At 45.8% G+C, this 24,048-nt stretch overlaps 1 protein-coding gene across 5 annotated transcripts in view; it reads left to right on the forward strand.

The window, feature by feature from the left end:
* The window catches only part of mark3a (MAP/microtubule affinity-regulating kinase 3a), a 62,047-nt gene that overhangs the window by 27,174 nt on the left and 10,825 nt on the right, over positions 1 to 24,048 (forward strand). For all 5 annotated transcript variants that reach the window (XM_088924869.1, XM_088924870.1, XM_088924871.1 and 2 more), the window contains 12 exons: positions 4,592 to 4,640; positions 10,600 to 10,665; positions 13,116 to 13,186; positions 14,883 to 14,939; positions 15,874 to 16,110; positions 17,337 to 17,456; positions 18,038 to 18,137; positions 19,541 to 19,653; positions 20,174 to 20,330; positions 20,496 to 20,713; positions 21,090 to 21,193; positions 23,582 to 23,842. In XM_088924869.1, coding sequence (XP_088780995.1) covers positions 4,592 to 4,640; positions 10,600 to 10,665; positions 13,116 to 13,186; positions 14,883 to 14,939; positions 15,874 to 16,110; positions 17,337 to 17,456; positions 18,038 to 18,137; positions 19,541 to 19,653; positions 20,174 to 20,330; positions 20,496 to 20,713; positions 21,090 to 21,193; positions 23,582 to 23,842 — 1,553 coding nt within the window. The remainder of the gene's footprint in view (positions 1 to 4,591; positions 4,641 to 10,599; positions 10,666 to 13,115; positions 13,187 to 14,882; positions 14,940 to 15,873; positions 16,111 to 17,336; positions 17,457 to 18,037; positions 18,138 to 19,540; positions 19,654 to 20,173; positions 20,331 to 20,495; positions 20,714 to 21,089; positions 21,194 to 23,581; positions 23,843 to 24,048) is intronic.

Genomic DNA, 24,048 nt, shown 5'->3' on the forward strand with positions numbered 1-24,048 from the left:
AAAGCTGGAATGCTGACCTGCAGCTTGATAATTGGTGCTCTGTGATTTCAAAGCACATCTGAAAAATAGTGAGTAAAAAAAAAAAGAGGCTCAATCCTTTAGTTTTCCTAACTTTCTTTTACTGATAAAAGCTGAGTAATTTATCTGTGTCTTATTTTGTCTTCTTTTGCCTGGAGTTGTGTTGGAGGTGTTATGAATTACGCTGCATATCATTGTAAAGAATTAAAGGTCAACGAAAGGAATACCAGTTGGTTTTGTCATGTCTGATTTGTGCATGATAAAAAGTGATTCTCTTCTTGAGCGCCTTGAAGGAAAATGAGCATGGTTGAGGTTATCTGTGCTTCTCATTTTATTAGGTCTAAATAAAACATGTCTGTGCAAAATTAAATGGAAAGCAAGACGATGCCTAGGCTTCTCTGCAATATTGGAAGCTTAAACTTTTTTCTACTTCAAACAGCAGATTGTAGAAAAGACTGTAACGGATCAAGTTCCAGTGATCACCTGGAGATCTTGAGGGTGGAGAAGAAGATCATTCATGTTTTTGGGAGAATGGCTGCGGAGAGTGTCACAGGGCTGGTGGTAGTAGCTTCTTGTAGTGGAGTAGCTACAGCCGATTCACTCCCTCGCACTGAGCTCACGGGCTGCTAGCGTGGCCACATGTCTGCCTCACTTCCCACATCTCACGCAGGCCTGCGCTGCGCTGAAATGCGTCAGTCATGGTTTCCCCTGGTCAGAACTAGACCAGGCCTGTTCTCATTAACACCTGACTCGTTTTTTTTCCCCCAACATTTTTTTTTAAACTCGCTACTTGCTGGGTGTCCTGAGACTACTCTAAAGCTACTGGATGTTCGGAATTTGGCAGCGATAATCTTGGTAATGTCAAGGAATCCCCTGACCGCATCCCTCCCGTTGTGAAGCCCCTTGCAGTGGCCTTCTGCTTGCTCTACAGTCTACGGCTCCTGAGCATCGAGCCGGTGTTATCCGTCGACTCCTGTTTGACTGAGTTTTCCTGTCTCTCTACTGTTCGTCTGCGCTCTGTGGTCAACGGGGCCCTTTGTTGTTAAACCCCAGCGCTCTGGATCACCTTCCCAAAAGAAATCGGGGACTCGCCCTGATTTTTATGTCTAGGCTGGTAGTGTTAGCTTTGTTTTCATATATACCATATATACCTTTCAAATTTTAATTATTTTTTGAGACATGCATTGTACGTAATGTTATGATGATTTAAATTATTATTTGGAGGTGATGTAGTAAGACAAAGGGGTGAGACGGTCAGTTGGGTGTCACTCCTCTTGGGTGACATGCCCGTAGGTCATAGGTTAAGCACTGTTCAGTACTAAATTTGGCAGTCTGTATCTACAAGTTACATTATGTGTGGCTGTGCTGTGCTCCAGTAACCTCCTGATTAAATGCAGGCCTACAAAGCAAGATTCCGAAAGGCATTGCATTACCATGTTTCAAATTAGAACAACATGGTCACCGTTCAGCCTAACGCCATCGCTGAATTCAGGCAGAGACGCAGTTCCACACGCTTTTAAAAGCCAGTTGGTTTGGCCTGGATGGTGTCCCTTCAGGTAATCACCACCGTGTGGTTGTACTCAGAGCAGCAAAGCACTACGATTGTCTGGAGTGCAGACAGCCAAGGGCCCACTGTGTATGTTACACTACAGTTCCCAATGAAACGGGAAGCAATGTTTGACTTTGTTTTCTTCGTGTTTGAGCAAGGGACAGCAGAACATTAGAGAGAAAGGGAGAGACGCCAAGTCTGAGAGCCTTTTCTCTGGGTGAAGGGAAGCACACTGCCGATTGTGCTGTGCCAGGTATTTTGTAGGAAAGTCAGCAGTTTGAGAGTAAACTCAGGCTCTTTATCAGCTGCCATTAATCTTTGTGGATGGGTTTGTGCTGTATGATAAATGTACAAGGCCCTGATAATTAACCACACAGAGTCTTGATTCTGGAGCTGAAAAGAAACAGTATATATTCAACAGGTCAAATGATTTGTCCGCTGTTGCTGTGGAGCAATGTGCATTTTGTTTCTTCTCCTCCGATGACCACCAGTAGAGAGAGACCGTTTACCTCGAAACTCTGATAAACTCATCTGGAATTTGAGTCCAGGGATCCGGTGTGTAAATTTGCCTCTTGACCTTTCCAGTTTGCCGAGAGTGCTTCTCTGGTTTGTGGTCAGATAATTGAGAACCAGTTTCTCCAATCCAGCAGGTTTTCGAGATCACTAGTTTCTAAAGGCCTTGGAACAATATTGTGACAATCAATCACAGATGATTTGTTGATTGAAGAACTTCACAGATCGTTAGGAGAAATAAACTTCTCTTACTTGACCAAATTTATGATTTAACAACCATCATGTAGTAATTTGGAAGTAATCCGTTTGGAATTGAATATTTTAGGGAGACCTAGAAAACGTCCTGGATTAGGGCTCTCCGGAGTCAAGTTCAGGGACTCCAGTTCATGTGAGAGGTGAGGTTTTTGTCAGAAGAAATGCTTACCCCGCCATGTGGGAGAAATACCAGCATACATCATGTAAGGATGTCCTGGCAACACAGGAGAAGTTTAGTGGAACCATGATAAAATATCGGTAAAGCAGAGATAGATTAAAGAGTTATTGTACAACCTTTCAGAAACCATGGCAAAGTGATGGTGTGGCATTGGCACAGTAGGGCCAGGCACGGCCCAGACAGGCCCTGTTCAGTGTGATTAAGTCCCCTGAAGGGCCATCCCACAATGCCATGCAGTGCCGCATACAATGGCTCATTGCACCTGTGCTGCAGGTGTCTGAGAGATGTGGACGAAATAAAAATTCATCTGACATAACAATCGAAACGTGCGAGCACAAAACCACAATTTAAAAGCGTGATGTTTATAAGGCCGGACTACTCTCCCTCTCGCAGAGCCTTCTCAGAAGGTGGATTTGGCTTGTCTGAAGCGGTCCTGCATGCATCTTTGTATTGTGGTGTTCTTCCTGAGCTTTCCACCAGGCTGCGTGACTCCTTTTTGGCCACGGAAACGGGCGATCCTCACGCCCTGAGGCCGGTCAGGGGAGGGGTTCTGCAGAGACAGTGAAACATGGATGCTGCTGCTTATTCCCAGCTCTGGGCTTTATGCAAGATGTCTTGCTGACACGGCCGCATCTACAGAGCGGCGGGGCAGCTTGGGTGATATTCAGGCAGGGCCACCCAGGACTGTCTTCAGGCTCTCCCTCGCTCATGGCTTCATGAGGCAGTGCTAGAGCTCTCACCTCTTGCAGGAGGAGCACGGGGATGAGCTGCCGAGTGTGTGTGTGTATGGGGGGGTCTCGGCACACTCATGTGGTCCAGCTTTCCGGTGGGCGTTCTTGCTTTAATAATGGCACAGGAATTACGAAATATAGCCCAGCATCTTTTTTTAATTCCTTGTAAGTTCACTAATGCAGGTTTCCTCTGCTGCTTTATATCCGAGTTGCACTGTGGGCGCTGTGAAAAACCGGTACATTAGGAGTAGCCCGGTGTGTTCATTGTTCTCCTCATCAGTGTGCCTTGCTGTTCTCTTCGCTGCTCAAGTTCAGTCCATTTTTTATTTAATTCTGTCGTTGTCTGCCCCCTCTCAAGCATACAGCTTCGCATTAGGAAACTGCAGCTTGATTTATTGATGGCGAGAAAGAAATATTTTCCAGTAGTTCTCCTTGAAGCAGGCTGCTTTGTGCTGCTTTTTTATTTATGATATAAGAGTTTGTACTTTTATTCTATGTCACTCTACTTTAAAGTGCTTTGCGATGGATTCGGCTGAGAGTGAGGTGGTGGGGTGAAACGTAACGGAAAGGTAGTTAACTGTGAGTGTTCCGTCTCCTCTTCTTGTGTCTTGATAATTATCCACGATTTAAAGCGAGTGTTTGGAGGGAGTGGTGGTAGACTGCCCAGGTAGACTATTCTGTGTACAGTTTTCATTGTGATGGTGACCCCCACCTGTTCTTACAGTGTGACCTCAGCTTCGGTTTTTTGACATCACTAATTGGACTCTCTCCGTCTGAAGGTGATAAGCACCGAGGACCCAACAGCAATCTGTGTTGAAGGGAGTCGGAGCTTTGATCTTGAGCCTTCTTTCCCAGCTGAGCCTTTACGAGCCCTCAGGCTATCTGCTGGTATCGAGATGAAAATGTTTGAAAGAGAGTGGAGGAACTGTTTACTCCTGAGGTTGAGGAAGCTGTCTGAGTATTTACATGTCCTTAGCCTTTTGCACTGCGTCTGTCTTTCACATTGATCAAACCATATCCTGCAGTTTCCCTGAGCGAAAAGGTTAGTAGAAACAGGCAATCAAAACTGCCACACAGGCACACAGCCGATATAAAGCACAGGATTTATAAAAATTCTCCTCGCCTAAAAATGAGTTGGAAGTCTAATATGTGCACCGCAGTATGAAGTCCCCTTCAGTATTGCAAGAGGACTCCGTAACTATTCAGTTTCTATATATAAACGCAAATGTCAGTATGGCTGCTTTTCAGAAAAGCTTGCCTGTTATGTAATCAGGTGTTTTCTGTTTTTAACGTATGCAGTCATGTAGTAATGATTTTGTAATCACTGTTTTTGCTTTTCTCTTTCAGCTTTTCAGGGAAGTAAGAATAATGAAGATTTTAAACCATCCAAATATAGGTAAGCGACTTCCTTTGCCCTGTAATTATGAAGCAGACTTCTTGCTGTCAGTCCATTGCTGTCATGATGACTGTTCTTTTAATCGTGTGGTGGTGTTAGCAGCCCTGAGGAATTTTGCCACAAAATGCCTTCTTAAAAGTAGCAAGCCCAGACTGTTTTGCCCCCTGTCGTGTGTGTCCGTTTACTGTTGCTGTTTACTGTTACTGAGACTGGGATAGCCATAAAGTCTGCTACTGTTCCTGTCGCACCTGGTGAACGGATCCTACTTTCAGCAATCATTCAGCAGATTTACAGAGGAAATCCAGTAGGTTGCCTTCCAATTCATGTTCAGTATCCTAATGATAGACATCAATTAACCAAAATCAGGGAACACAAAAAGGAGTTTTCCAGTGTTTATCAGTGTTAAAAAAAACTACTTCTGTGCCATTCCATCTTTTGTGACATTTATAATTCAATATCCTGTCCTTTTTTTTTCCTCCCCCCATCCTCTATATTTATAAAGCAAGCTTAGTGGTTTCTCATGTAATGAGTTTCGTCCTCTTGAGGATTATTACTAGAAAGTGAAAAGGCAGAACTGCTGGCTTTCCCTCCAGCAGGCTTGTTACAGCTCTGCCCAATTAATGTCTTCTGGTTCTCTGCTGAAATCGGATGCAGAGACAAGTGAGCCCTTCGCAGCCTGGGAGGAAGGCTTTCATCACCTCTCGGAAAAGCCCCTGCGAGCTGTCAAGAAACTACTGGATGGCGGATCAGTCTGTCGTGTAATCAGTGTCCTGTTCGCCAGCATTCACCTGATGTTTTTGATTAACCGCTGTGGACTGTATGACTCGTTACACACAACGGTTTTTTTTAGTACATTCCTCTTGGCCCTTCATTTTTCTCTTCTGAAATGCGTATTGCCTCTGTTTGGAGGCTTTAATTGCATCTGCTGCTGAATGAACAATGCTAAGATCAGGCTGTCCTGTGTGTTTGATCCATCTGTAACAATGCGTATCCAAGATGTCTTGAAAGACGATGCCATTTCTCTTCTTGTGCTGGCTTGTCATGTTATTCAGTCCATTCTTTTGCTCTGTAGAGCTGCACTGGTTTACTGAAAACTGGGAATGCTCAAGGAGAAAAATAGTGGGTACATGAGCCTGCTAGTTGGTCATTGGATATTGCAGCGTCTGACCTGATTTGTTTTCTACTTTTCAAAGAAATGATGCGAATTCTTAAAATACACTGAAAAGCGCACAAGCTTTGAGGGCACGGTACAATTGATCGCTAAACCTGAGAACGTTTCAAAGACCGACATTGAACAACTTGAGAAGTAGTTGTGGTATTGGAGTTGTTTTGTCTGTTTGTGAGCAGTCTACTGCAGACGAAGCCTGTTTGTGCACCGGGGCAGATGAAATCCTGTTTTTACGGTCAGGTATCCCTTTTTACATTATTTAGGAGGCTTTTTTATATGCTGCAGGTTATAGTGCCTGTAGTTGCTGTTTTCTTTAAATAAGTCAGGCATTTTAGCCAATCATATTGTTCCCATACATTTTTTAAAACCTACTGTATAATTATGTTCATTATTAAGCATGATCACATGCAGAATTAGTCTTTTGTGGTTGTATTGTTGTTTTACTGAACTTCCTTCCCTGCATTGGGTAGTAGGGTAGTGAGTAAGCTGTTGGACTCAGGTTGAGGGTTCGAGTCCCCACTGCAGATGCTGCTGTTGTACTCCAAGTGAGGTACTTTACCCCAGTGGCTCCAGTCCATCCACCCAGCTGTATAAGTGGGGTCAGGCATTGCTGGGGGGGGGGGTCATCCCTGCTCTGGACTCCCTGGACATCCCTGTGGGGAGGGGGGGGACCATGTGCTCTTCAGTCACTTACCACTACAGAGACCAGGAAGAGCTCTGGCCCCTCGAGCACCTCTGGACCTGCTCAGGCACTTGACCTCGTCACGTGGGACATCAGAATAAACAGTCCTCATCGTCTAGCCCAGGGGTTCCCAACCTTTTTTGTCAGCTGAACCCCTTCATTCTGAATTATGTGCCTCAAGTACCCCCTTGAGATTTGAACTAAATCAAACCTTTCAATAAATGTAGATCAATGCTACAGCAGCCCTCTTAACATGCTTCTTTTCACTTTTTTAAAATATGAATATTACTACTGTTGTTTTTCTTATTCTTATTATTACATTGTTATTTATTAATAGGGCTATTTAATTTGACATTGACATTTCCATCACAATCTCACGAACCCCTAGGGGTTGGCGAACCCCCAGTTGAGAACCCCTGGTCTAGGGGATGTTAAGTGTGTTGAGCATGAGAAGTTTTTCTAAACCGAGCAGTGGCTAACACTGAACCCCCGACGGCTCCCTCGTTGAGCCCTCGTTTTTCTTCAGTCCCGACTGGTTTTCGCTGGCAGGTCGGACCGCCGCTACAATGAAATCTCCTGGGCCTGGGTGGGGACTGAGATACCTCTCTCTCAGATCACGCTTGGTTTCACGTGTTTACAGAAATTGTTCTAATGGAACAGGAAGCATGGTGAGGTTCTGTTTTTGTCAGTGCTTTCAGATCGGTGTGATTGAGAATTTGTTCTGATCTGACAGAGGTCCGATGAATAATTCGCGTTCAGTCCTTCCCTTTTTCATTTTTGTTGTTCCCACTTGTGCGTTCTCTCCTTGATATTTTGGCTATGTTGGGAAAATAAAAGAAATATTCCAACAAAACAGTGGCTTGATTCCTCCGCTGGCTCCCCTTTGCCGAATGCATCTGATTCTCCCTACCCCCCCCTTTCTGCTCCTCTGCCCCCTGATCCGCCTGGTCTTTGACCCCCCTCTCAGTGACTACTCCGAACTCATCTGCTCAGACAGCACCCCTGATCTCTCAGCTCTTCACTACGTCCTTCAATTCTGCGTTTCATTGCGTTGGTTTTGGGTCAGTAACCGGTAATATAACTTCCTGATTGCGCTTATTCACTCTTAACAAGACCTACATTCATACCCAGCTCAACCAGCATGTGTGCTCTGTGTCCACACCGTACGCCTTTTAATTCTCTGCTATTCCATTTGCTTCCGTCCGATTTCTTCTAGCCTCGTTGTCAATTTATTGATTTTTTTTTCAGTAAACTAATGCAAATGTTCTGTGTGTTACGTGGGTTGAGGACTTCTGCTGAGCAAATAAAAAAAAAAGTAATGTAACAGGTCCCACACGTAGCTGCTGCAGTGCACTACGAGCTGGTAAGCAGGGTCAGTGATCTTTTTACTCGTTGTGTTAGCCTCTCGGACACAGGCCCGCTCCAGGCACTTCACATCGGCTTTTTTCACAGAGATGTGTGGTAGATCATCTGTGGGAACATGTGACAAGCACTGCTTTTTTTAACCGTGTGCTTGCCATTTTCCCATTTCCTTCGAGGAAGGGCAGATCATCATGGCTCCGCTGGAGTCACGTTTATCGTGTGCCCATCATGTATCGCTACCTGTTTCGGCTTGAAGCCTGTAGGTCATGTGAAGTGGCCAAGCAAACTCTTAACTAGTTTGTGTCTCAGCCGATCCACATGGATCTCTAATAAGCGTACAAGAGACCAGGCTGTGATTTCCATTGCTGATAAAAAAAAAACTTCAGTCATTGGCCTGAGCTAGGAGAGAGAGACTTGGTCCATACTAAGAAAACTAAGCTTGCTTATCAATTATGAATTCATTTCAGTCATGTGTAGGTTAGAAATTTGATACACGGTTTTTAAAAAGGGAAAATGGAGATTAAAATGGGGGAGCTGCATCAGCCTGCAGTTTTATGTATTGGTGCTTGTTGTCATTACGCTGCACAGTCAGATCCAAGGCAAGGAGAAACACGATGAGCATTAGGCTATGTTAATTTCTAGCAGTGACTTGCACAGGTGCACAGGGCCCAGGGGCAGTTGGCAGTCTGCACAGCTGCTCTTGTTTCGGTTAGCCCTGAATGATGAGCCCTAGACTAAAAGACAGGCACCCCCTGCTGGGAAAAGTCAATGCAATCAGTTTCTGAAAGCCTACTCTATGCAGTGTGGAAGCAATTGGTTCTACATCTGTATGCATGCATTCCCTTTGCATAAAATGATTTCGTTAAAATGGTACTGCTGTGTTGATTTACGGACATGAAACTTTAAAAATATCTGCAAAAAACCAAACGCCATCCACAATACTAATTAATAATTCCTACATGATATTTAGATTAGTCTGAATTGTTTTCAACCTATTTGCTTTTAGGACTTATTGACTGGGCTGTTAATATTATAATTCTAAAAAATGTGACTGAAAAACTAAATGACTAAAATGTGAGTTGGTATCTTACAGGTTTGTAGCAGTTGTTTTTTTTTTAATCTGTTACGTGAAGCTAAAAATAACCACAAAGCAAAAGAACAGGATTGGAGCAGAGGAAGAGTAAGAAAAGAGGTTAAGGATCTGAAGTGTTTCTGATTCGTGACTGGGGGCGTTTTGTGCGTCTGTGATAAATTTAGGTACAGTTAGAGCTGTACACTGATTCTTCTGTTAATGAGCACTTGTCAGATCTCAGCTGCCTGCGAGGTGGGAGTTACTCGAGAATATTCACAAAAAAAATGACTTCCATCAAATTTTCACCCTTTATATTCTTATTAGCAACTTTGTGTTGCAAGGAAGCTGTTTGTAAATACATTTTTAAAAACTTATTGTATACTTTTCCTTTTTTTTTGCCTTAACAAAATGCTTCATCTTTAGTGGTAAAGGCTTCTGTCCCAGAACAGTGCTCTGTCGATCTCATGGTATTCTCCAATCTCTGAGGCCACTTATTAACAGGTTTGTTAATATAACACATCCACTAATGCCCCAGAAAACTGTAAACACATTTTTGAGATTTTTTTTTCTACGAGTCTAATACTCGTCACAAGGTTGGCTTGTAAAGCACTGTACCGTTTCTTATTGACCTTACAGAAGCTCCCATACATAAATACATCCCAGTTACCTCGCTTGATGGAAGACAGGATACACTCGTACGTACAGTAGGAATAGCTAAAGGTTTTATTCCACGCTGAAAGGAAAAGAAAAGAGACAAAGAGCTCCGGCCGTGGAGCCTTCTTCCCGTGAAGATGGCCGGCCCGAGGAAGGCTCTGCAGCCAGCGTCGTCTCTTTTCCTTTCAGCTCGGTTTAAACCTTTACCTGTTCCTTTGCAGCCCCTGCGTGCTGACGCAGCTCCCTGCTCAAACCCCTGTGCTCGTACATGCAGTACGGCTTCATCTCCTCGGTGGAATGTCCTTCTCCTCTCGTTTCATTTCATTGCGTTAGAGGTTAAGCGGACTGAAGGCACGTGACTGGCATGTAATATCCTGCCACAGCGTTTTTAACAGAGGGCTGCAGCAGCTCTTGGTCCAGTTTTGGTGGAACTAAAGCTTGCAGGCGAAGGACGTTTCCGCAGTGATGTTTTCAGGGCCGCTCCTGGTTTAATGCTTTCTCCTGCAGGAGCCAGTGAAGGGGATACCGCGCAGCCAGCACTCCAGACGCCCGTGTTTAATGTTTAACACTTGGTCTCCCATTTATTTGTGATCAGAATGGATGGTTTCCAGCCCCTTCAGCCACAGACTCCTATTTAAAACTTTCCCCAGACCTCTCGTTAAAAGCCTCCGAACATTTTTTTTATATGCTACTTCAGTCACTTTGTCAGTTTTCCAAATAGTTGTGGTTAATTGTTTTTCTTTTATCCTCATTTCAGGCCACTCCTGTTCAGCAATTATCTGTTCAGAGGGCAGACATAGACAGTATAATGGAGCCAAGATAGAGGGGGCGGGGGGGGGGAGAGACACCCGGGGTTTCTCCTTTTTTTAATCAACCTCTGCACCTTCAGGCACTGCTTTCATGTCTGAGAAGCCTAGGTGTGTCTTTTCTGAAACGCGTTTTTGCGGGGATGGATTAAAAATTCCAATAAAAGGAAGACATTTTTAATTAAAAAAAACATTTTCTCCTCTTCCCTCTCCAGTGAAACTGTTTGAAGTCATTGAAACCGAGAAGACACTGTACTTAGTAATGGAGTATGCCAGTGGAGGTGAGTGGGGCCGCCCAGCTGCAGTTGCAGCACAGGAGTGGGGGAAGGCCTCTGCAGGCCTGCAGGTTACCTTGGTACTGGGGGGTTGTGGGGGGGTTCAGTGTGTGGGAGGTGATTGTTTTGTGTGTGTGTTGAGGGAAGGGGTGGGGTTCTCAGAGTGTGAAAGCGGAACCTGGTTTGTGTCGCCAGGGGGGAGCGGGCTTCTCTGCGTCGGCCTGTGCACGAGAGGACCCGGTCACGTTTAGCGCTGCCCCTGAAAAGGAGAAACGAAGTCAGACGCGCAGGCTGACGGAGCAATGCTCTGCAAAGCAGGCCAGCTGCCTGCACCTGCAGTGGGCCCGTTTGAAGCAAAAAATTCCAGGATGCAAAACAAAGCTCTACTAGTCTAGGGTCAGTCATACCTACCTACAGAGGCTTTCGATTCTATGATGATGATGATGATGAAAGTAATTTCTTACACTTGTATAATGCTTTTCTGGACACTCCACTCAAAGCACTTTACAGGTAGTGGGGACTCCCTCCACCTGGATGATGCGATGGCAGCCATAATGCGCCTGTACTCTCACCACACACCAGCTATCAGTGGGGAGGGGAGCAGAGTAATGAAGCCAATTCATACATGGGGATTATTAGGAGGCCATGATTGGTAAAGGCCAGGGGGAAATTTGGCCAGGACACTGTGGTAAACACCCCTACTCTGATATACATGATGATACACATACGGTTACAAATGGCAGTGTGCCAGCTCATCTAACTTATTTGGTTGCCAGTGGTTAAGTGATACAAGAATCCTGTTTTTACATGGCTTCCCGTTTTTATCTTTAAATGCACGTACTCATACTTTCCACTTGTGTCCTCTGTTTCGTGTTTCACTGTTGATTCTGCGCCAGTCCACGGGGTTGAGTTTTTCCATGCTTTAGAGGATTTTGACTGCTTGCTCTACATTATCTGCAAGATGAAAAAAGATATCAACACAAACCTCTGTTTATCATGGCTCCTTCAAGCTGTTTGCCACCTTATACTGTATATATAGTTTCTGACTTTAATACTCTACACCTGTCTGCATTTGTCATATGGCAGGTGTCTTATGAGCATTGAAATTTCTTAGTCTATTTGAATGGCCTTTGCACCTGCTAATGTGTTTTCTGATCATTTTATCATCTGTGAGCTTGACTAGTTTGATATTTGCACTGGAAGTAAATCATAAATATAAATTAGGCAAAGCTGTGTTCCTAATACAGATTCCTGTGGTACTCCACTTATTAGTTCATTCCAATCTGAGCACTCATCCCTCGCTTTTCTGTCCATTAAATAGTTCTCTATTTAAAGACCTATATTGCCTTGAATGCCTACTGCCTGCAGTTTTAAGACTCATCAAAAGCCTTGTGAAATGCTAAGAATACCCTGTTATATGCAGTTTGTGTCCCGTACTGTAATTGCTTGTTCAAAGAGCTCTGACAAGCTACTCAAGCAAGAGCTACTTTTTCTACATCCATGTTGACTAGCCACTGGGATCCTGTTGTCACACAAATACTTTGGCTTAATTCTTATTATTGTTTTCATTGCCTGACATGTAACAGAAGTATGATTCATTGATCTAAAATTAATTGGTTTGGTTTTTGTTGCCAATATATGGCCTTTTACTTCTGTCCTGAGTGACTGTTGGAAGAGTATTGCTAACAGTCTATGAATAACATTTTTTTCCTTGAGTACAATTGGAAGAATACCATCAAGAACTGGAGATTTGTTGATTTCAAGGTCTTGTAATACTTCTGCTGTTGTCTTGATCCTGCACGTGGCATTTTGTCAGCTTCTTGGTGAACAGCTGAGTGCAATAGTCATATACCATGTGAGCCATTTCCCTTTCATAAGGTTTTCCATCATTATCTCTTGTGTCCTTTGCCCTTTAGTTGCCGTGGTAATACTGAGAATATTGCAATGGTGGCTGCAATTAATTTTTAACTCTCTTTTGGCCTTTCTAAGTTGTTTACCCATACTGCAGTTTGTTGTGCTGACTTTTTCTTAGCCGAGTGTCCTTCTTTTATCATTTTAGAAAGTGCTTTATTTCCTCTTGCTTTTCTTAATTGATTAATTAAACCACGTGCAGTTTCCTACTGTAACCGTAACCTCCAAGAGACTGAGGTCTGCAAGTCAGGAGACATTGGAAAGTACTCCAGGTTTCTCAGACTCACATGAATACCAGTCAACTTCACAATTATTACTGAACTAAAGTAGCAAGAAAGACCTGGAGTTGGTGCTTTATGCAGATGAATAATAAAACTATTTATTTTGCTGTTCTAGCACTCTGCTGACTGGGGAGTGTTTGAGAGAAAGTTACCTTTTTCCTGTGAACAAAGTTAACTCCTATCAAAAGGGAAAGACAACTAGGAAATAAAGGTGATAAAACCTGTTATTTTTGTTAAAAGAATCTTTTTTTTTTTGTCTTTCAGGAGAGGTCTTTGACTACCTAGTTGCACATGGAAGAATGAAGGAAAAGGAGGCCAGAGCTAAATTTAGACAGGTACTGCAGTGTGCTCATTTTAAATCTTCCCAGTCATATTTCTTTATTGCATTTCAACCCTACAGCTCTGGGTTAGAAGACGGGAAGATGCAAATCATTATTTTTGTTTAAACATGAAGCAGACTCATCAGAAAGCCCTTGGAATTTAGTGTGGGTATATACAAAGGCTCTCCTTATAATATCTCTTTATTTTCTCCTTATTTGCCCTTATTTTAGGTAGTTGGACTGGCAAAAGGTGGCAAAACTATAGGTCTGTTTAGTCCCTGAATAAGTCCAAGAGTTATTCCATTGGCTTGTGTTAGCTTGGATTAGTTTGTTTTCTTGATGAGGCACAACTTTCCAAGCAAAGACGCACACACCTCTCAGCTTCATGATTAGAAAGACGGATTTGTTTTTTTTTAATGCGTATTGATAAGATGTGGTGTAATTCATATCACTTCAAAACTTCTAAATTTCCATGTAGCACAAGAGGTCACCATTACAAGAAGTCAGACTGCTGTTGAGCTTTCTTCCTTTTCTACATGCAGATATAGTTAGAGTATTTAATTGTATTATTAGCTCACGCCTTAAGTTATTTATAGATCTATGACTGAAAACTTCCAAAGCTGTTGGTTGGGAGTAGACCTGCCCTAGAAGCACCATCCAGAAAAATAAATTATATGGTGTAGCAGCCAGCTTCTAGAAAAATAAAGGATTCAGTAGTAGACCTCTTTATCTTAAACCCTAAGATCTGTAGATCTTTCCTGGAGTTTTTTTAAGTTAAACAACAAATCCTCAAAGTAGCTCTGCAAGATTTAGGTGATGCAGCTTTTCCAGCTCCTCCCTCATCTCTCCTCACCCTGAGTGTTGCAGTCCAGCTCTTGCAGTTTTTCCGAGATACAGAATTCTGGGTCAGCTGGAAAATGCTGCAAGAAGATCTTCCAGGTAGTTTAATGTTTCTGTGTTTTGGGATGAGCAAGGTTTTCTCTTGTCTGGCTTCTGACCGCATGCATCACTGCCTCATTTTTGCATTAAAATTGTTCAAGACGTTCGTGGACTTCAGTCCGATTTTCCCACTTGGAAGTGTTTGCAGCAAAGAAGTGCAGTGGAAGATGTTGCAGTTCTTTGCTCTCTTTCACCGGGTTGTTACAGAGCTTCAGATAATCCCCGATTATGAAGATGTCAGTGTTTCCAGCAGTGAACTAAAAGGAAAAACGAGCTTCCAACCACTGTAACAAAGCAAGAGTCTTAAACATTGCCACACAGTCTGTGCAATGATGCCAAAAAATAAAATGACAGTGCTTTGACAAAATGAGTAATTCCTCCTTAGGGGTTAATATTGATGTTTTCACATTATTCTAGGTTAGCAAGGTGTTAGTTTTGCTCACAGGTTTTAGGTTGTTCATCTGATACTTTTTTCAGTTTCTCCCAACAACTCAAACAGGGTCCAGTGCAGTTTAATCAATTATTGATTTCTGGCAACATAAAAGCCAAAGCACTCATCCTGACTTATATTTTTGGGGGATAAGTTTTGTGGAGACAGCCATTTTGATTAGAGGCTGTTAAAACAACGTTCTTTTTGGGATCATTTAAATCAGTTTTCTGTCGCCCCCTTGGCAGAATAACACATGAGATCCACATTCAAAACACTGCTCCAAGTGAATTTGAAGTTCATTAAGTTAATGAAACTTGTCTTCTCTCTGTGTGTTTTGTTCAGATTGTGTCTGCGGTGCAGTACTGTCATCAGAAGCACATAGTTCACAGAGACTTGAAGGTGGGTAGAGTGGGGTTGGTTTGGATACTTGCAACCTTTGTGCTTCCCTGCAGTTGCTCTCAGAAGAACACAGTACCCACCGTCTCCCTCCATCCCTCTTCCACTTTCATCCCGAAGGGTGGTTGTATTGTAAGCTTATGAAATATTCAGAACGCTGTCTCTTTTAATGCATTGGTCGTTCACGTGGTAAGACCTGATTAAATGTGTTTCACGGGAAAGCCTGCAAAGACTGTTTTCAATCCCATGGAACCCGGGAATGATTCACAGGTTTGTAGAAGATGACCTCCCGCCTGTCGCAAGCCACACATCAGGGATGGAAAGAACAACCTGTTGGGTCTCAGTTCAGTCTGTTCCGTAGCTGTTTTTAATTTATAACTTGCATTTTTTGGGGGGTCATTCTTTGCATTGCAATCAGTCGGCGAACTGTGATTTTTGTTTGACTCGGGAATCTGTGAAGGCACCGTTGATGACAGATGAACTAGATGATAAACACGCTGGTGTGGCCTTGCGATGGGCTGGCGTCCTGCCCGGGGTGTGCCCAGCCCTTCCCTGAATTGGAAGAAGTAGTTAGAAAATGGATGGATGGTAAATAAACAAATATCCAGCTCAAAGAAAAAACGCTGAAGGTGTTTAACTCCATAAAACACCAGCCATCAGTCGTGTGTCTGTGTAGCATACATTTCTACTACTGTGTATGCGTTTTTAACCTACACAGGCTTCTGTAATGGCAGCTCAGTTCCCGTCTGCTGTTGAGTGGACTCGTCTGCTGTTGGCGCTTGATCTGCAGAACTGGATCTTTGTGACTGGGGGGCGGGGAGGGCGGCACGTCTGAAAATTCCTCGTCTGTGTCCCGCGGGATGGCCTTTTTTGTTGTTTTTCACTGTGGCCTCTGCCCTTTAACCCCAACCCCCCTCCCTCCCTCCCTCCCCCGCAGGCGGAAAACCTGCTCCTGGACGCAGACATGAATATTAAAATTGCCGACTTCGGCTTCAGCAACGAGTTTACGCTGGGCAACAAACTGGACACTTTCTGCGGGAGCCCCCCCTACGCCGCGCCCGAGCTCTTCCAGGGCAAGAAGTACGACGGGCCGGAGGTAGACGTGTGGAGCCTGGGCGTCATCCTCTACACCCTCGTGAGCGGCTCGCTGCCCTTCGACGGCCAGAACCTGAAAGTAAGGGGTGGGGAGGGGGGCCTGTTTAGTAATTAAATAATTGATTACATTTATACAGTGCTTTTCTGGACACGCCACGCAGAGCGCTTTACAGGTAACGGGGAATCCCACTACCACCACCAGTGTGTAGCCCCCACTTGGATGGTGCAAGGGCAGCCAGAGTGCGCACGGTGCACTCCCCACACACCAGCTCTCAGTGGGGAGGAGAGCGGAGTGATGAAGCCAGTTCAGACAGGGGGTTTATTAGGAGGCCATGACTGGTAAAGGCCAATGGGCTGTCTGAAGAGGACAAGGAGTTAATGGTCGCTCGCCTTGTAACATCTATTTGCAGCCTTTTTGGGTGAAAAAAACATACCTAAGGAGTTGAGCGTCACCTTGCACACTTGAGTTAAATCATTCTGAGAGAAAGGGAATCAAAGGCAGAAATTTCAAAACTGCCCCCACTCTGCATTATTTTAAGCAGAATGCTTCTGCAGAAAAATGTCAAAGGAGAGAGAGGGCTGAACTGGTGGTCTGAGTGGTGAAGTATAAACCAGATTAAAACTGCAGGGCTAAAACAAGGTAACCTGTTACTAAGACTCTTTTCCAGAGTGCCTTGTATCGGTAAAGTCTAGCCTCCGCTGTTTTTGCAAAGCAGAATGTCATTCTAGAGTGAATACACACACCAGACAAATGTAACCAAATCCTAAAATCGCTGGACCAGTTGATAATCAGTTCAGGTACAGAATTAAGGCTCTGGCTGCACCAGAGAGCCACTGTAGGACTTGACTGTCTCTGGTCTTTTAGTAAAATACGAAACTCATTGGTAAAAGGGCGATCAGTGAGTTGAGAGTTTGAAATCCCCAGAGTGCATTGTAACCTGGCACATAGATTTATTTTTTCTTAACACATTGTACAGTGTGAGAGAGGTGCATTTTTATGTTATGTTTTGTGTGGCCCAGTAAAATGTTGCCGGGAAGTTCTTAAGACATTCCAACTAGACTACAGAAGGATAGCACACTAATGCTGTCAACACGTCTTCCGAGTGGAGTCTTGAAGGAAGTGCATGAGACATTCAGGTGTTTCAGGTCGTCTCCAGTCAGAATGTGCGGCCCATGGTTCTGAAGTTTGACCAGAGCTTGGATGTGAAGGTCAAAGTGCAGGCGTGGTCTTTCTCCTTATTGGCAGGTTGGAGTGTGCCCTCCCCCGCCTCTGTCCAATCCCTGCCTTTCTCTGCTTGTTTGCAGGAGCTGAGGGAACGCGTGCTGAGAGGAAAGTACCGGATTCCTTTCTATATGTCGACAGACTGTGAAAACCTCCTCAAACGCTTCCTGGTGCTAAACCCATCCAAAAGGGGTACACTTGAGGTGAGAGAAGACAGTGAAAATGTAAATATTTTAGTTATTACTTAACTCTCCCTACACGCCCCACCTGTCCTGTGTAAGTGGAGTAGCCAGTGTCTCATTAGTGCTGTAGAACTCTGGCCTGAAGCTCATCGTGTTGTGTGCAGGGCTGAAGACATCTGGAAGATGGGCTTTCTCATCTTAAAATGTGATGTTCCAGCATTTTACAATGCAATTAAAAACTAGAACTACAAAGCTGCATCTGACCACTGCTGAACCAACTGATTTTCTGAATTGTTGCAGTGCTGTGTTGTAATCTACATGTGCATGCTTGCATGTTTTTGTACATATTTACGTAACCAAAACGCCTTCTTTATTTAAGAGTTTGAAGAGCACATAAATCTAAATTAAGCAAAGACTTTTTCGTCATCTGATTTCTTCACCTGTTTGCAAAAATGTTTGTGTGTTTTCATCTGTTCTGCTTTAATTAAAGAGTATTTTGCCAGATACAGTATCTTTCAGATTATAAGAGATGAATGAATATGAAGTGTCTCTATTATAGGGCGTGTTGCAATGGGGATGTCTGTAATGGTTATCTTTTTTAGCAAATTATGAAGGACCGGTGGATCAATGCAGGCAGTGAAGAAGATGAACTAAAGCCTTTTGTGGAACCTGACCTGGATATTTCAGATCAGAAGAGAATAGGTACTTGCATCCAAACTTTTCTGTGTGATTAGTCGTGGTATGTGCTGCAAACAGTATTATTCCCTTAAGTCATTGGCTGGTATCACTGCTTTCTAAATGTTGTGGTACTGCAAGTTATAGGTCATATGCTGCTTATTGGTAAGTTTTCCACGCTGAGTTATTTTGAGGTATGAACAGGAGAGGATTACAAAAGCCTCCAATAAAAATCATCATTAAAAAAGCTGCAATTTTCATTTGTATTTTTAAATTCTAATATTACATTACACGATTTTAGTAATGTAGTGATCCAGTTTTAGCCCAGAAGGATTACATTAGGCTTTTGTGGGCGATATCTCGCCATAGCCTGTTAAACCCAACCCCAGGGCATGTTTTTAAAGGAGTGGCCTGAAAATGGCTCTGTCCGTGTGGACATGACAAATTCAAGCCAATTGATTTCTCTTCAGAAGAAGTGTGTAATGAGGTTTGAAGTGCTCTGCAGGAGAACCTTCTCGTTTTTCCTTTGTGCTGTTGAAAGTTAAATGCACACACTCCTTGCTGGCATGTTTTTCTCCCACATGAGGGTGGTTTTACGAGTGGCTGTGCTTGATGTTGCTGCTGGCGTTTTGGTACAGAGGTGGCAATGGATTGCTTTAATGTGCAGCCTGTAATGTTTTGCCCTGGGCTGCCTGCGATAGTGTTATCCTTAAAATGAACTATCGACTGAAGAGAAAGTGTCAGTGCGGTTTGCTTCAGTCAGTATTTGCACAGGGCTTATTGTAGCCGCTATGCAAATGGCAAAGGTTCCCTTCCTAAGGTGTGATGATGACCCTACAAGGGAAGGCATTGAAGAAAAAGTTGCATTGAAAGAAAAAAAAGTGAAGTTTTACACACAGTGAACACAATAGGCCCCCAAGTGACTGGATAGAGCAGCAGAGACACCCTTTCAGAGCCCAGGCTGCGCACGGCGGTCTAGTTCTCATCGGTCTCAGTCTGGGCTGCTCTGCCCATCAAAAAAGGCCCATCAGTGTGAGTCAGGGGTAGGGGTAGAGTTCATTAATGTGACAGCTCGTGGGAAGCAGTGGGTAACCCTGTGGCCTGCCCAGTACCTGTGAGCCCCCATTGCCTGCGAGTGCACTGCTCCTCCAGCTGCCCCTCAGTTGTCCTGTAGGGGTGCGCTCATGATTCTTCTCTGTCCTGTGCTTTTATAAAGGGTGTAGGGGGTTACTGAGTTGATGAACAATTGGCGATTCCTAATTGGGGGGGTGGGAAAAAAAAAAGCTTTAAATACCTGCCTTAAAAAAATCGACTTGGTAACAGAATATTTGTGATTTTCTCATGCACAAGGTGTACAATAAAAGGACCACTTTGTGTTCTCTTGTGTGATATCTGCCTGGCTGAGAATCTATTTGTGGTTTGCTTTGCAGATATAATGGTTGGAATGGGTTACTCTCGTGAAGAAATTCACGAGTCTCTTGCCCGGATGAAATATGATGAAATAACAGCCACTTACTTACTGCTGGGAAGGAAGTCCTCAGAGGTAAGGCTTGAGGGCCTCATGTATTAATGATGGTTATAAATGTTCATCTTTAGCATCATGCTAGAGACCTGTGTATGCAGCATTCAGCCTGCTCGGAGAAACGCAAGGCTTTAATCCTTCTGGTGGTGTAGCCCTGCTCTCTTGCTAATTAGGCTGGCTTTCTTCCTGGGGCGTCACTTGCACCATTGAGCAGAGTATGCAAGATGCCAATCTGCTTGATTTCATGCATACTGTATAATGATAACTGTAATTGTTTATTATAGGGTTTCTAAAAAATTCCCTCTTTTGCTTGATGCTTTTGCACAAAGCTGTGCCTTTTTTGTGCTTCGCTCTTACTTTTATTTCCGTTCCGAAGAGACAGCCCTGTGACACCTCACAGCTCTTTCTCAAGGGAGTGTTTATTAAAAACCCGAAAAGGGAGGCATATTAATAGACATTCGGAAGAGGTGACAGCTGCTGTCTTACAGAGCTGCGCACGGTTGATATTTATGCGGGGTTTTTTTCCGCCCCCCCCTCGCAGTTGGAGGCGAGTGATTCCAGCTCCAGCAGCAATCTTTCCTTGGCCAAAGTCAGGCCTAGCAGCGAGCTGAACAACGGCACGGGGCAGTCTCCCTCCCATCACAAGGTCCAGAGGAGCATATCGTCCAGCCAGAAGCAGAGGCGGTACAGCGATCAGGGTGAGTGTTGTGCCCCTGGGCCCTGCACTAAACCGCCCCTCTGTTCATGCTTTCCTGTGGAGGGGAGGTTTGGGTGTGGGCAGTGGCCCGGTCCCTGAGCTGGGATTAAAACCAGATTTGATTGACCTCTCCCTCTCTCTCCGTTCATTCTGCCCTCCTCCCCAGCCGGCCCCTCCGTTCCCTCTGGGGTGAGCTACCCCAAGAGGAGTCAGACGAGCACCACCGACAACGACCTGAAGGAGGAAGGGGTCCAGCCCAGGAAGTCGAGCAGCAGTGCGGTGGGCGGGCGGGGCATTGCCCCCCCCAGCCCCATGCTGGGCAACGCTAGCAACCCCAACAAGGCCGATATTCCAGACCGCAAAAAGGGCTCCGCCGCCCCCAGCGTGAGTGTACCCCTCTGTAAAACTCCTGGGCATCTCGGTGGGGGAGTTCCATGGTTCTCTGTAGAGACACTTCCCTGCATGAAGAACAGCTGCCATGCTTTCTGATTGGCCTTAGGTATTGGTATAAGTATGCTTTCTGTTTGACGTATTTGGGGTAGTGGTAATGAAAAAATATTGGTCCTCTTTTAAAAATAATGAAGTTACAGTGCTTAGGTAGGTAAGCACTAGAGGTCGGCTCTGCAGTGCTTTTCTTTTCCAAAAGCCATGTTTCAGATGTAGTAGTGGCGTATCTTGCGGGTGAGGTGTTGCCTTTCATGCAGCGATTGTTTGGTCTGAGCGATCTGTCTAATTAACGTCTCCCCTCTTTCGGATGCAGAATAACTCGGTCTCCGGAGGGATGACCCGGAGAAACACGTACGTGTGCAGCGAGAGAAACAGCACAGACAGGCACTCCGTCATCCAAAACGGCAAAGAGAACAGGTAACGCGTCTCTCCCCTCTGTGCTGAAATAGGTCCGAGTCAGACGCGAGGGCTGGGAACACCGTGTAGCTGCAGCACAGACCTCAGAACACAGAGCAGGGCTACAACATCTGGAACAAAGTTTATTCCAGGCGGGGTTTTTTGTGTGGTGCATCTCCCACCTGTGTTCTGCAAGGGACTTGCCTGCTCTTTTCTATTTGACTTGAGCTATGTAGTTGGTATTTTGGTTTTGGTTTGAATTGCACACATCTTGTGAGAGGATAAATACACTTATCGTCTATTGTATTAGCATGATGCAGCATTTAAAAAAAAATATTTTGTATTTGGCACCCGCACCATTACTGATTAATTAATTACAAGATTTGCTCTTGGGGCTTGACTTTTGAATCTGAGAATCGAATTGAGATCGAACTTTACGATGTTACAAGTCCACAGCCTCAAAGACTTCTCTTCCAATATGATGTTTGTAAAATCCCATTTTTAAGGTAGAGGTATCTGGCTGGACGCCTGGGCTGTGCTCATCTTGAAGCACATCCACCAGTGCCCACTGCCATGGCAGCCCCAGGGACGCCAAAAGCAAAACCAATCTCTTCTTCCTCGACTTCCTCCAAGGATAGATGTCTGTGTAATTTTTCCCCACTTTTGCGTTTTTCCCATTTTTTTCCTCCCCTAATATCTTTCTTCATCCGGTTTCGTGAATGAATTGCTTAAAAAGAGAGAGAAGGCAGAGTTAAAGGTTCCCCTTCCTCTTTCTTTTCCTCTGCTTCTCTGTGTGTGGATTTTTTGGGGGTACTCACGCAGATTTCACTGTTGTATTCACTTTCTGCCCGCCTCTGCCTGGCCTGCCTGCCGCCGCCACCGCTGCACCCCACCCCCCCCCGCCCGCCCGCCACTTTCACAGCCTGACCGAAATGTCAGCTCGCGCCACTAGCCCCTCCGCGTGCGCGGCTGCGGCGGCGGAGCTCGCCACCTCCTCCTCCTCCTCCTCCTCCTCCTCCTCCTCCTGTGCCTCCGCGCGGCTGCGGCATCAGAAGTCGATGTCCGCCTCGGCCTCGGGCCACTCCGCCCGCGCCACGCTGCCGCCCGCTGACGGCCGAGCCGATGTCTTCAGGCAGATGTAAGCCTCGGAGCGGAGCGCTCGTCTGTCTGCACCCCGCGCCCTCACCTCTGTGCTGCCCGCCGCTCCCTGACCCCGCCCCGGCACTTCCCCACTGCGTCTGTGCTGTGCGCGTTTGCTCCTGTATCTCCCTCACGGCTCCTCCCTGCTCGCGCGTCCGTTTCAGCAAGGGTGTTGTAACCCCCCCCCCGTTAACGCGTCTTTTACTTGCATTCTTAGCTCTTTCGGTTTGTTTCAGTCGCGTACCTCATCTGGTTTATTAGTTCTAGTGTGTTGGGGGGGGTGGGGGGTGCTTGCCTTGGAGTTTTGAGCGCTAACAGGACGCAAGAGTGCGTTCTCACGCTGATAGTAGAGTTGCTGCGCATTATCATAGGCCGCCATCTTTGACTCTGATGGGCGATTCACTCCTGGTCCTTGAGAGCCCCTGAGCCTTCTGGTTTCTTTCCGTCCTCTCTTATCAACATGTTTGGAGCCAGCTGTTAACAGGGTTGATCTGCAGTACTGCTGTTCCCTGGCCTTTACTCGTGGAGGACTATTAGTTAGCTATGAAACCCGATGAGCTACAGCCCTCCAGGACCAGCAGCGAGTGCCACTGGGAAAGGCCAGTCTACTGCACAGCAGGTGTTTAAATCGGTTGAGCAGTTGATCTGATGTTTTGAAACCACAGGGTCAAGGGCATTTTATTTTTTGTTAGGCCGCTGCTTCTGAATTTCAGAGTTTCTGGTATTTTTTATGGTTCTAAAATGCTAGAGTCCCAACCTTGTTTATTAATTCATGTCAGCCTGCGAACTGGAAGCTGTGCTGGTCCCAGCATGCTTTCTTGCCCTCCGTGGACAAGTTGCTCTGTCCCCCTGGCCCTCTGTATCCTGCTCTGACTGCTATGGGGCGTCACCTGCTACGTTCCTCTGCTCTCCGAGCTGCCATGCTGCGGCAGTCTGTCCTGTGGTGTGGTGACAGGACATGGAAATGTTGACCACAAAGGCGCTTGCAGTCTCGGCCAGGCCTGCGTGTTGGCAGGAGGATACCTGCGTAGTCTCCCTTCCTCAGAGGGGTGTACACCAGCTCAGGAGAAAACTGTAGGAGGTCTCGCCGACGATTTTGCGAGGATTTCTCGCTTGGAGCGCGTCCGCGGGAAAGACGAGCACCGTTGTGGGCTGTGACCCCTGTACCCCTCGCAGCAGTCCTGGAGTAGTGTGTGTGAATGGGAGAGAGTGTGTGTGTGTGTGTCCGGTGTGTTAACCGTGCGCTGCTGCTCCTCTCTCTTCCCCCAGCACCACCCCCAGCCCGCGCAACCCTGTGGCCTCCACCCACAGCATCACCAGCGCCACCACACCCGACCGCCTGCGCTTCCCGCGCGGCACGGCCAGCCGCAGCACCTTCCACGGCGGGCAGCTCCGGGAGCGCCGCACCGCCACCTACAACGGGCCGCCCGCCTCGCCCTCGCTCTCGCACGACGCCACGCCCCTGTCCCAGACGCGCAGCCGCGGCTCCACCAACCTCTTCAGCAAGCTCACCTCCAAGCTGACGCGCAGGTAGGCGGGCCGGCGCCGGCGCCCGGGGCGGGGGGGGAGGCGCCTGCCTTCCTCAGCTTTGCTCGCTTCCCCCAGGGAGCGTCCAGGCCTTTCCACACGCGAGAGGCCCATTCTCGGAGAACAGGATGGTAACAAAACTGAACGTCGGCCGTCCACCTCAACACTGCCCCCAGGCCACAGGCGAATTTGGTTGTTACCATCCGGTG

The sequence above is a fragment of the Atractosteus spatula genome, chromosome 9, assembly GCF_055471065.1.
Source record: "Atractosteus spatula isolate fAtrSpa1 chromosome 9, fAtrSpa1.hap1, whole genome shotgun sequence".
Classification (NCBI taxonomy): Eukaryota; Metazoa; Chordata; class Actinopteri; order Semionotiformes; family Lepisosteidae; genus Atractosteus; species Atractosteus spatula.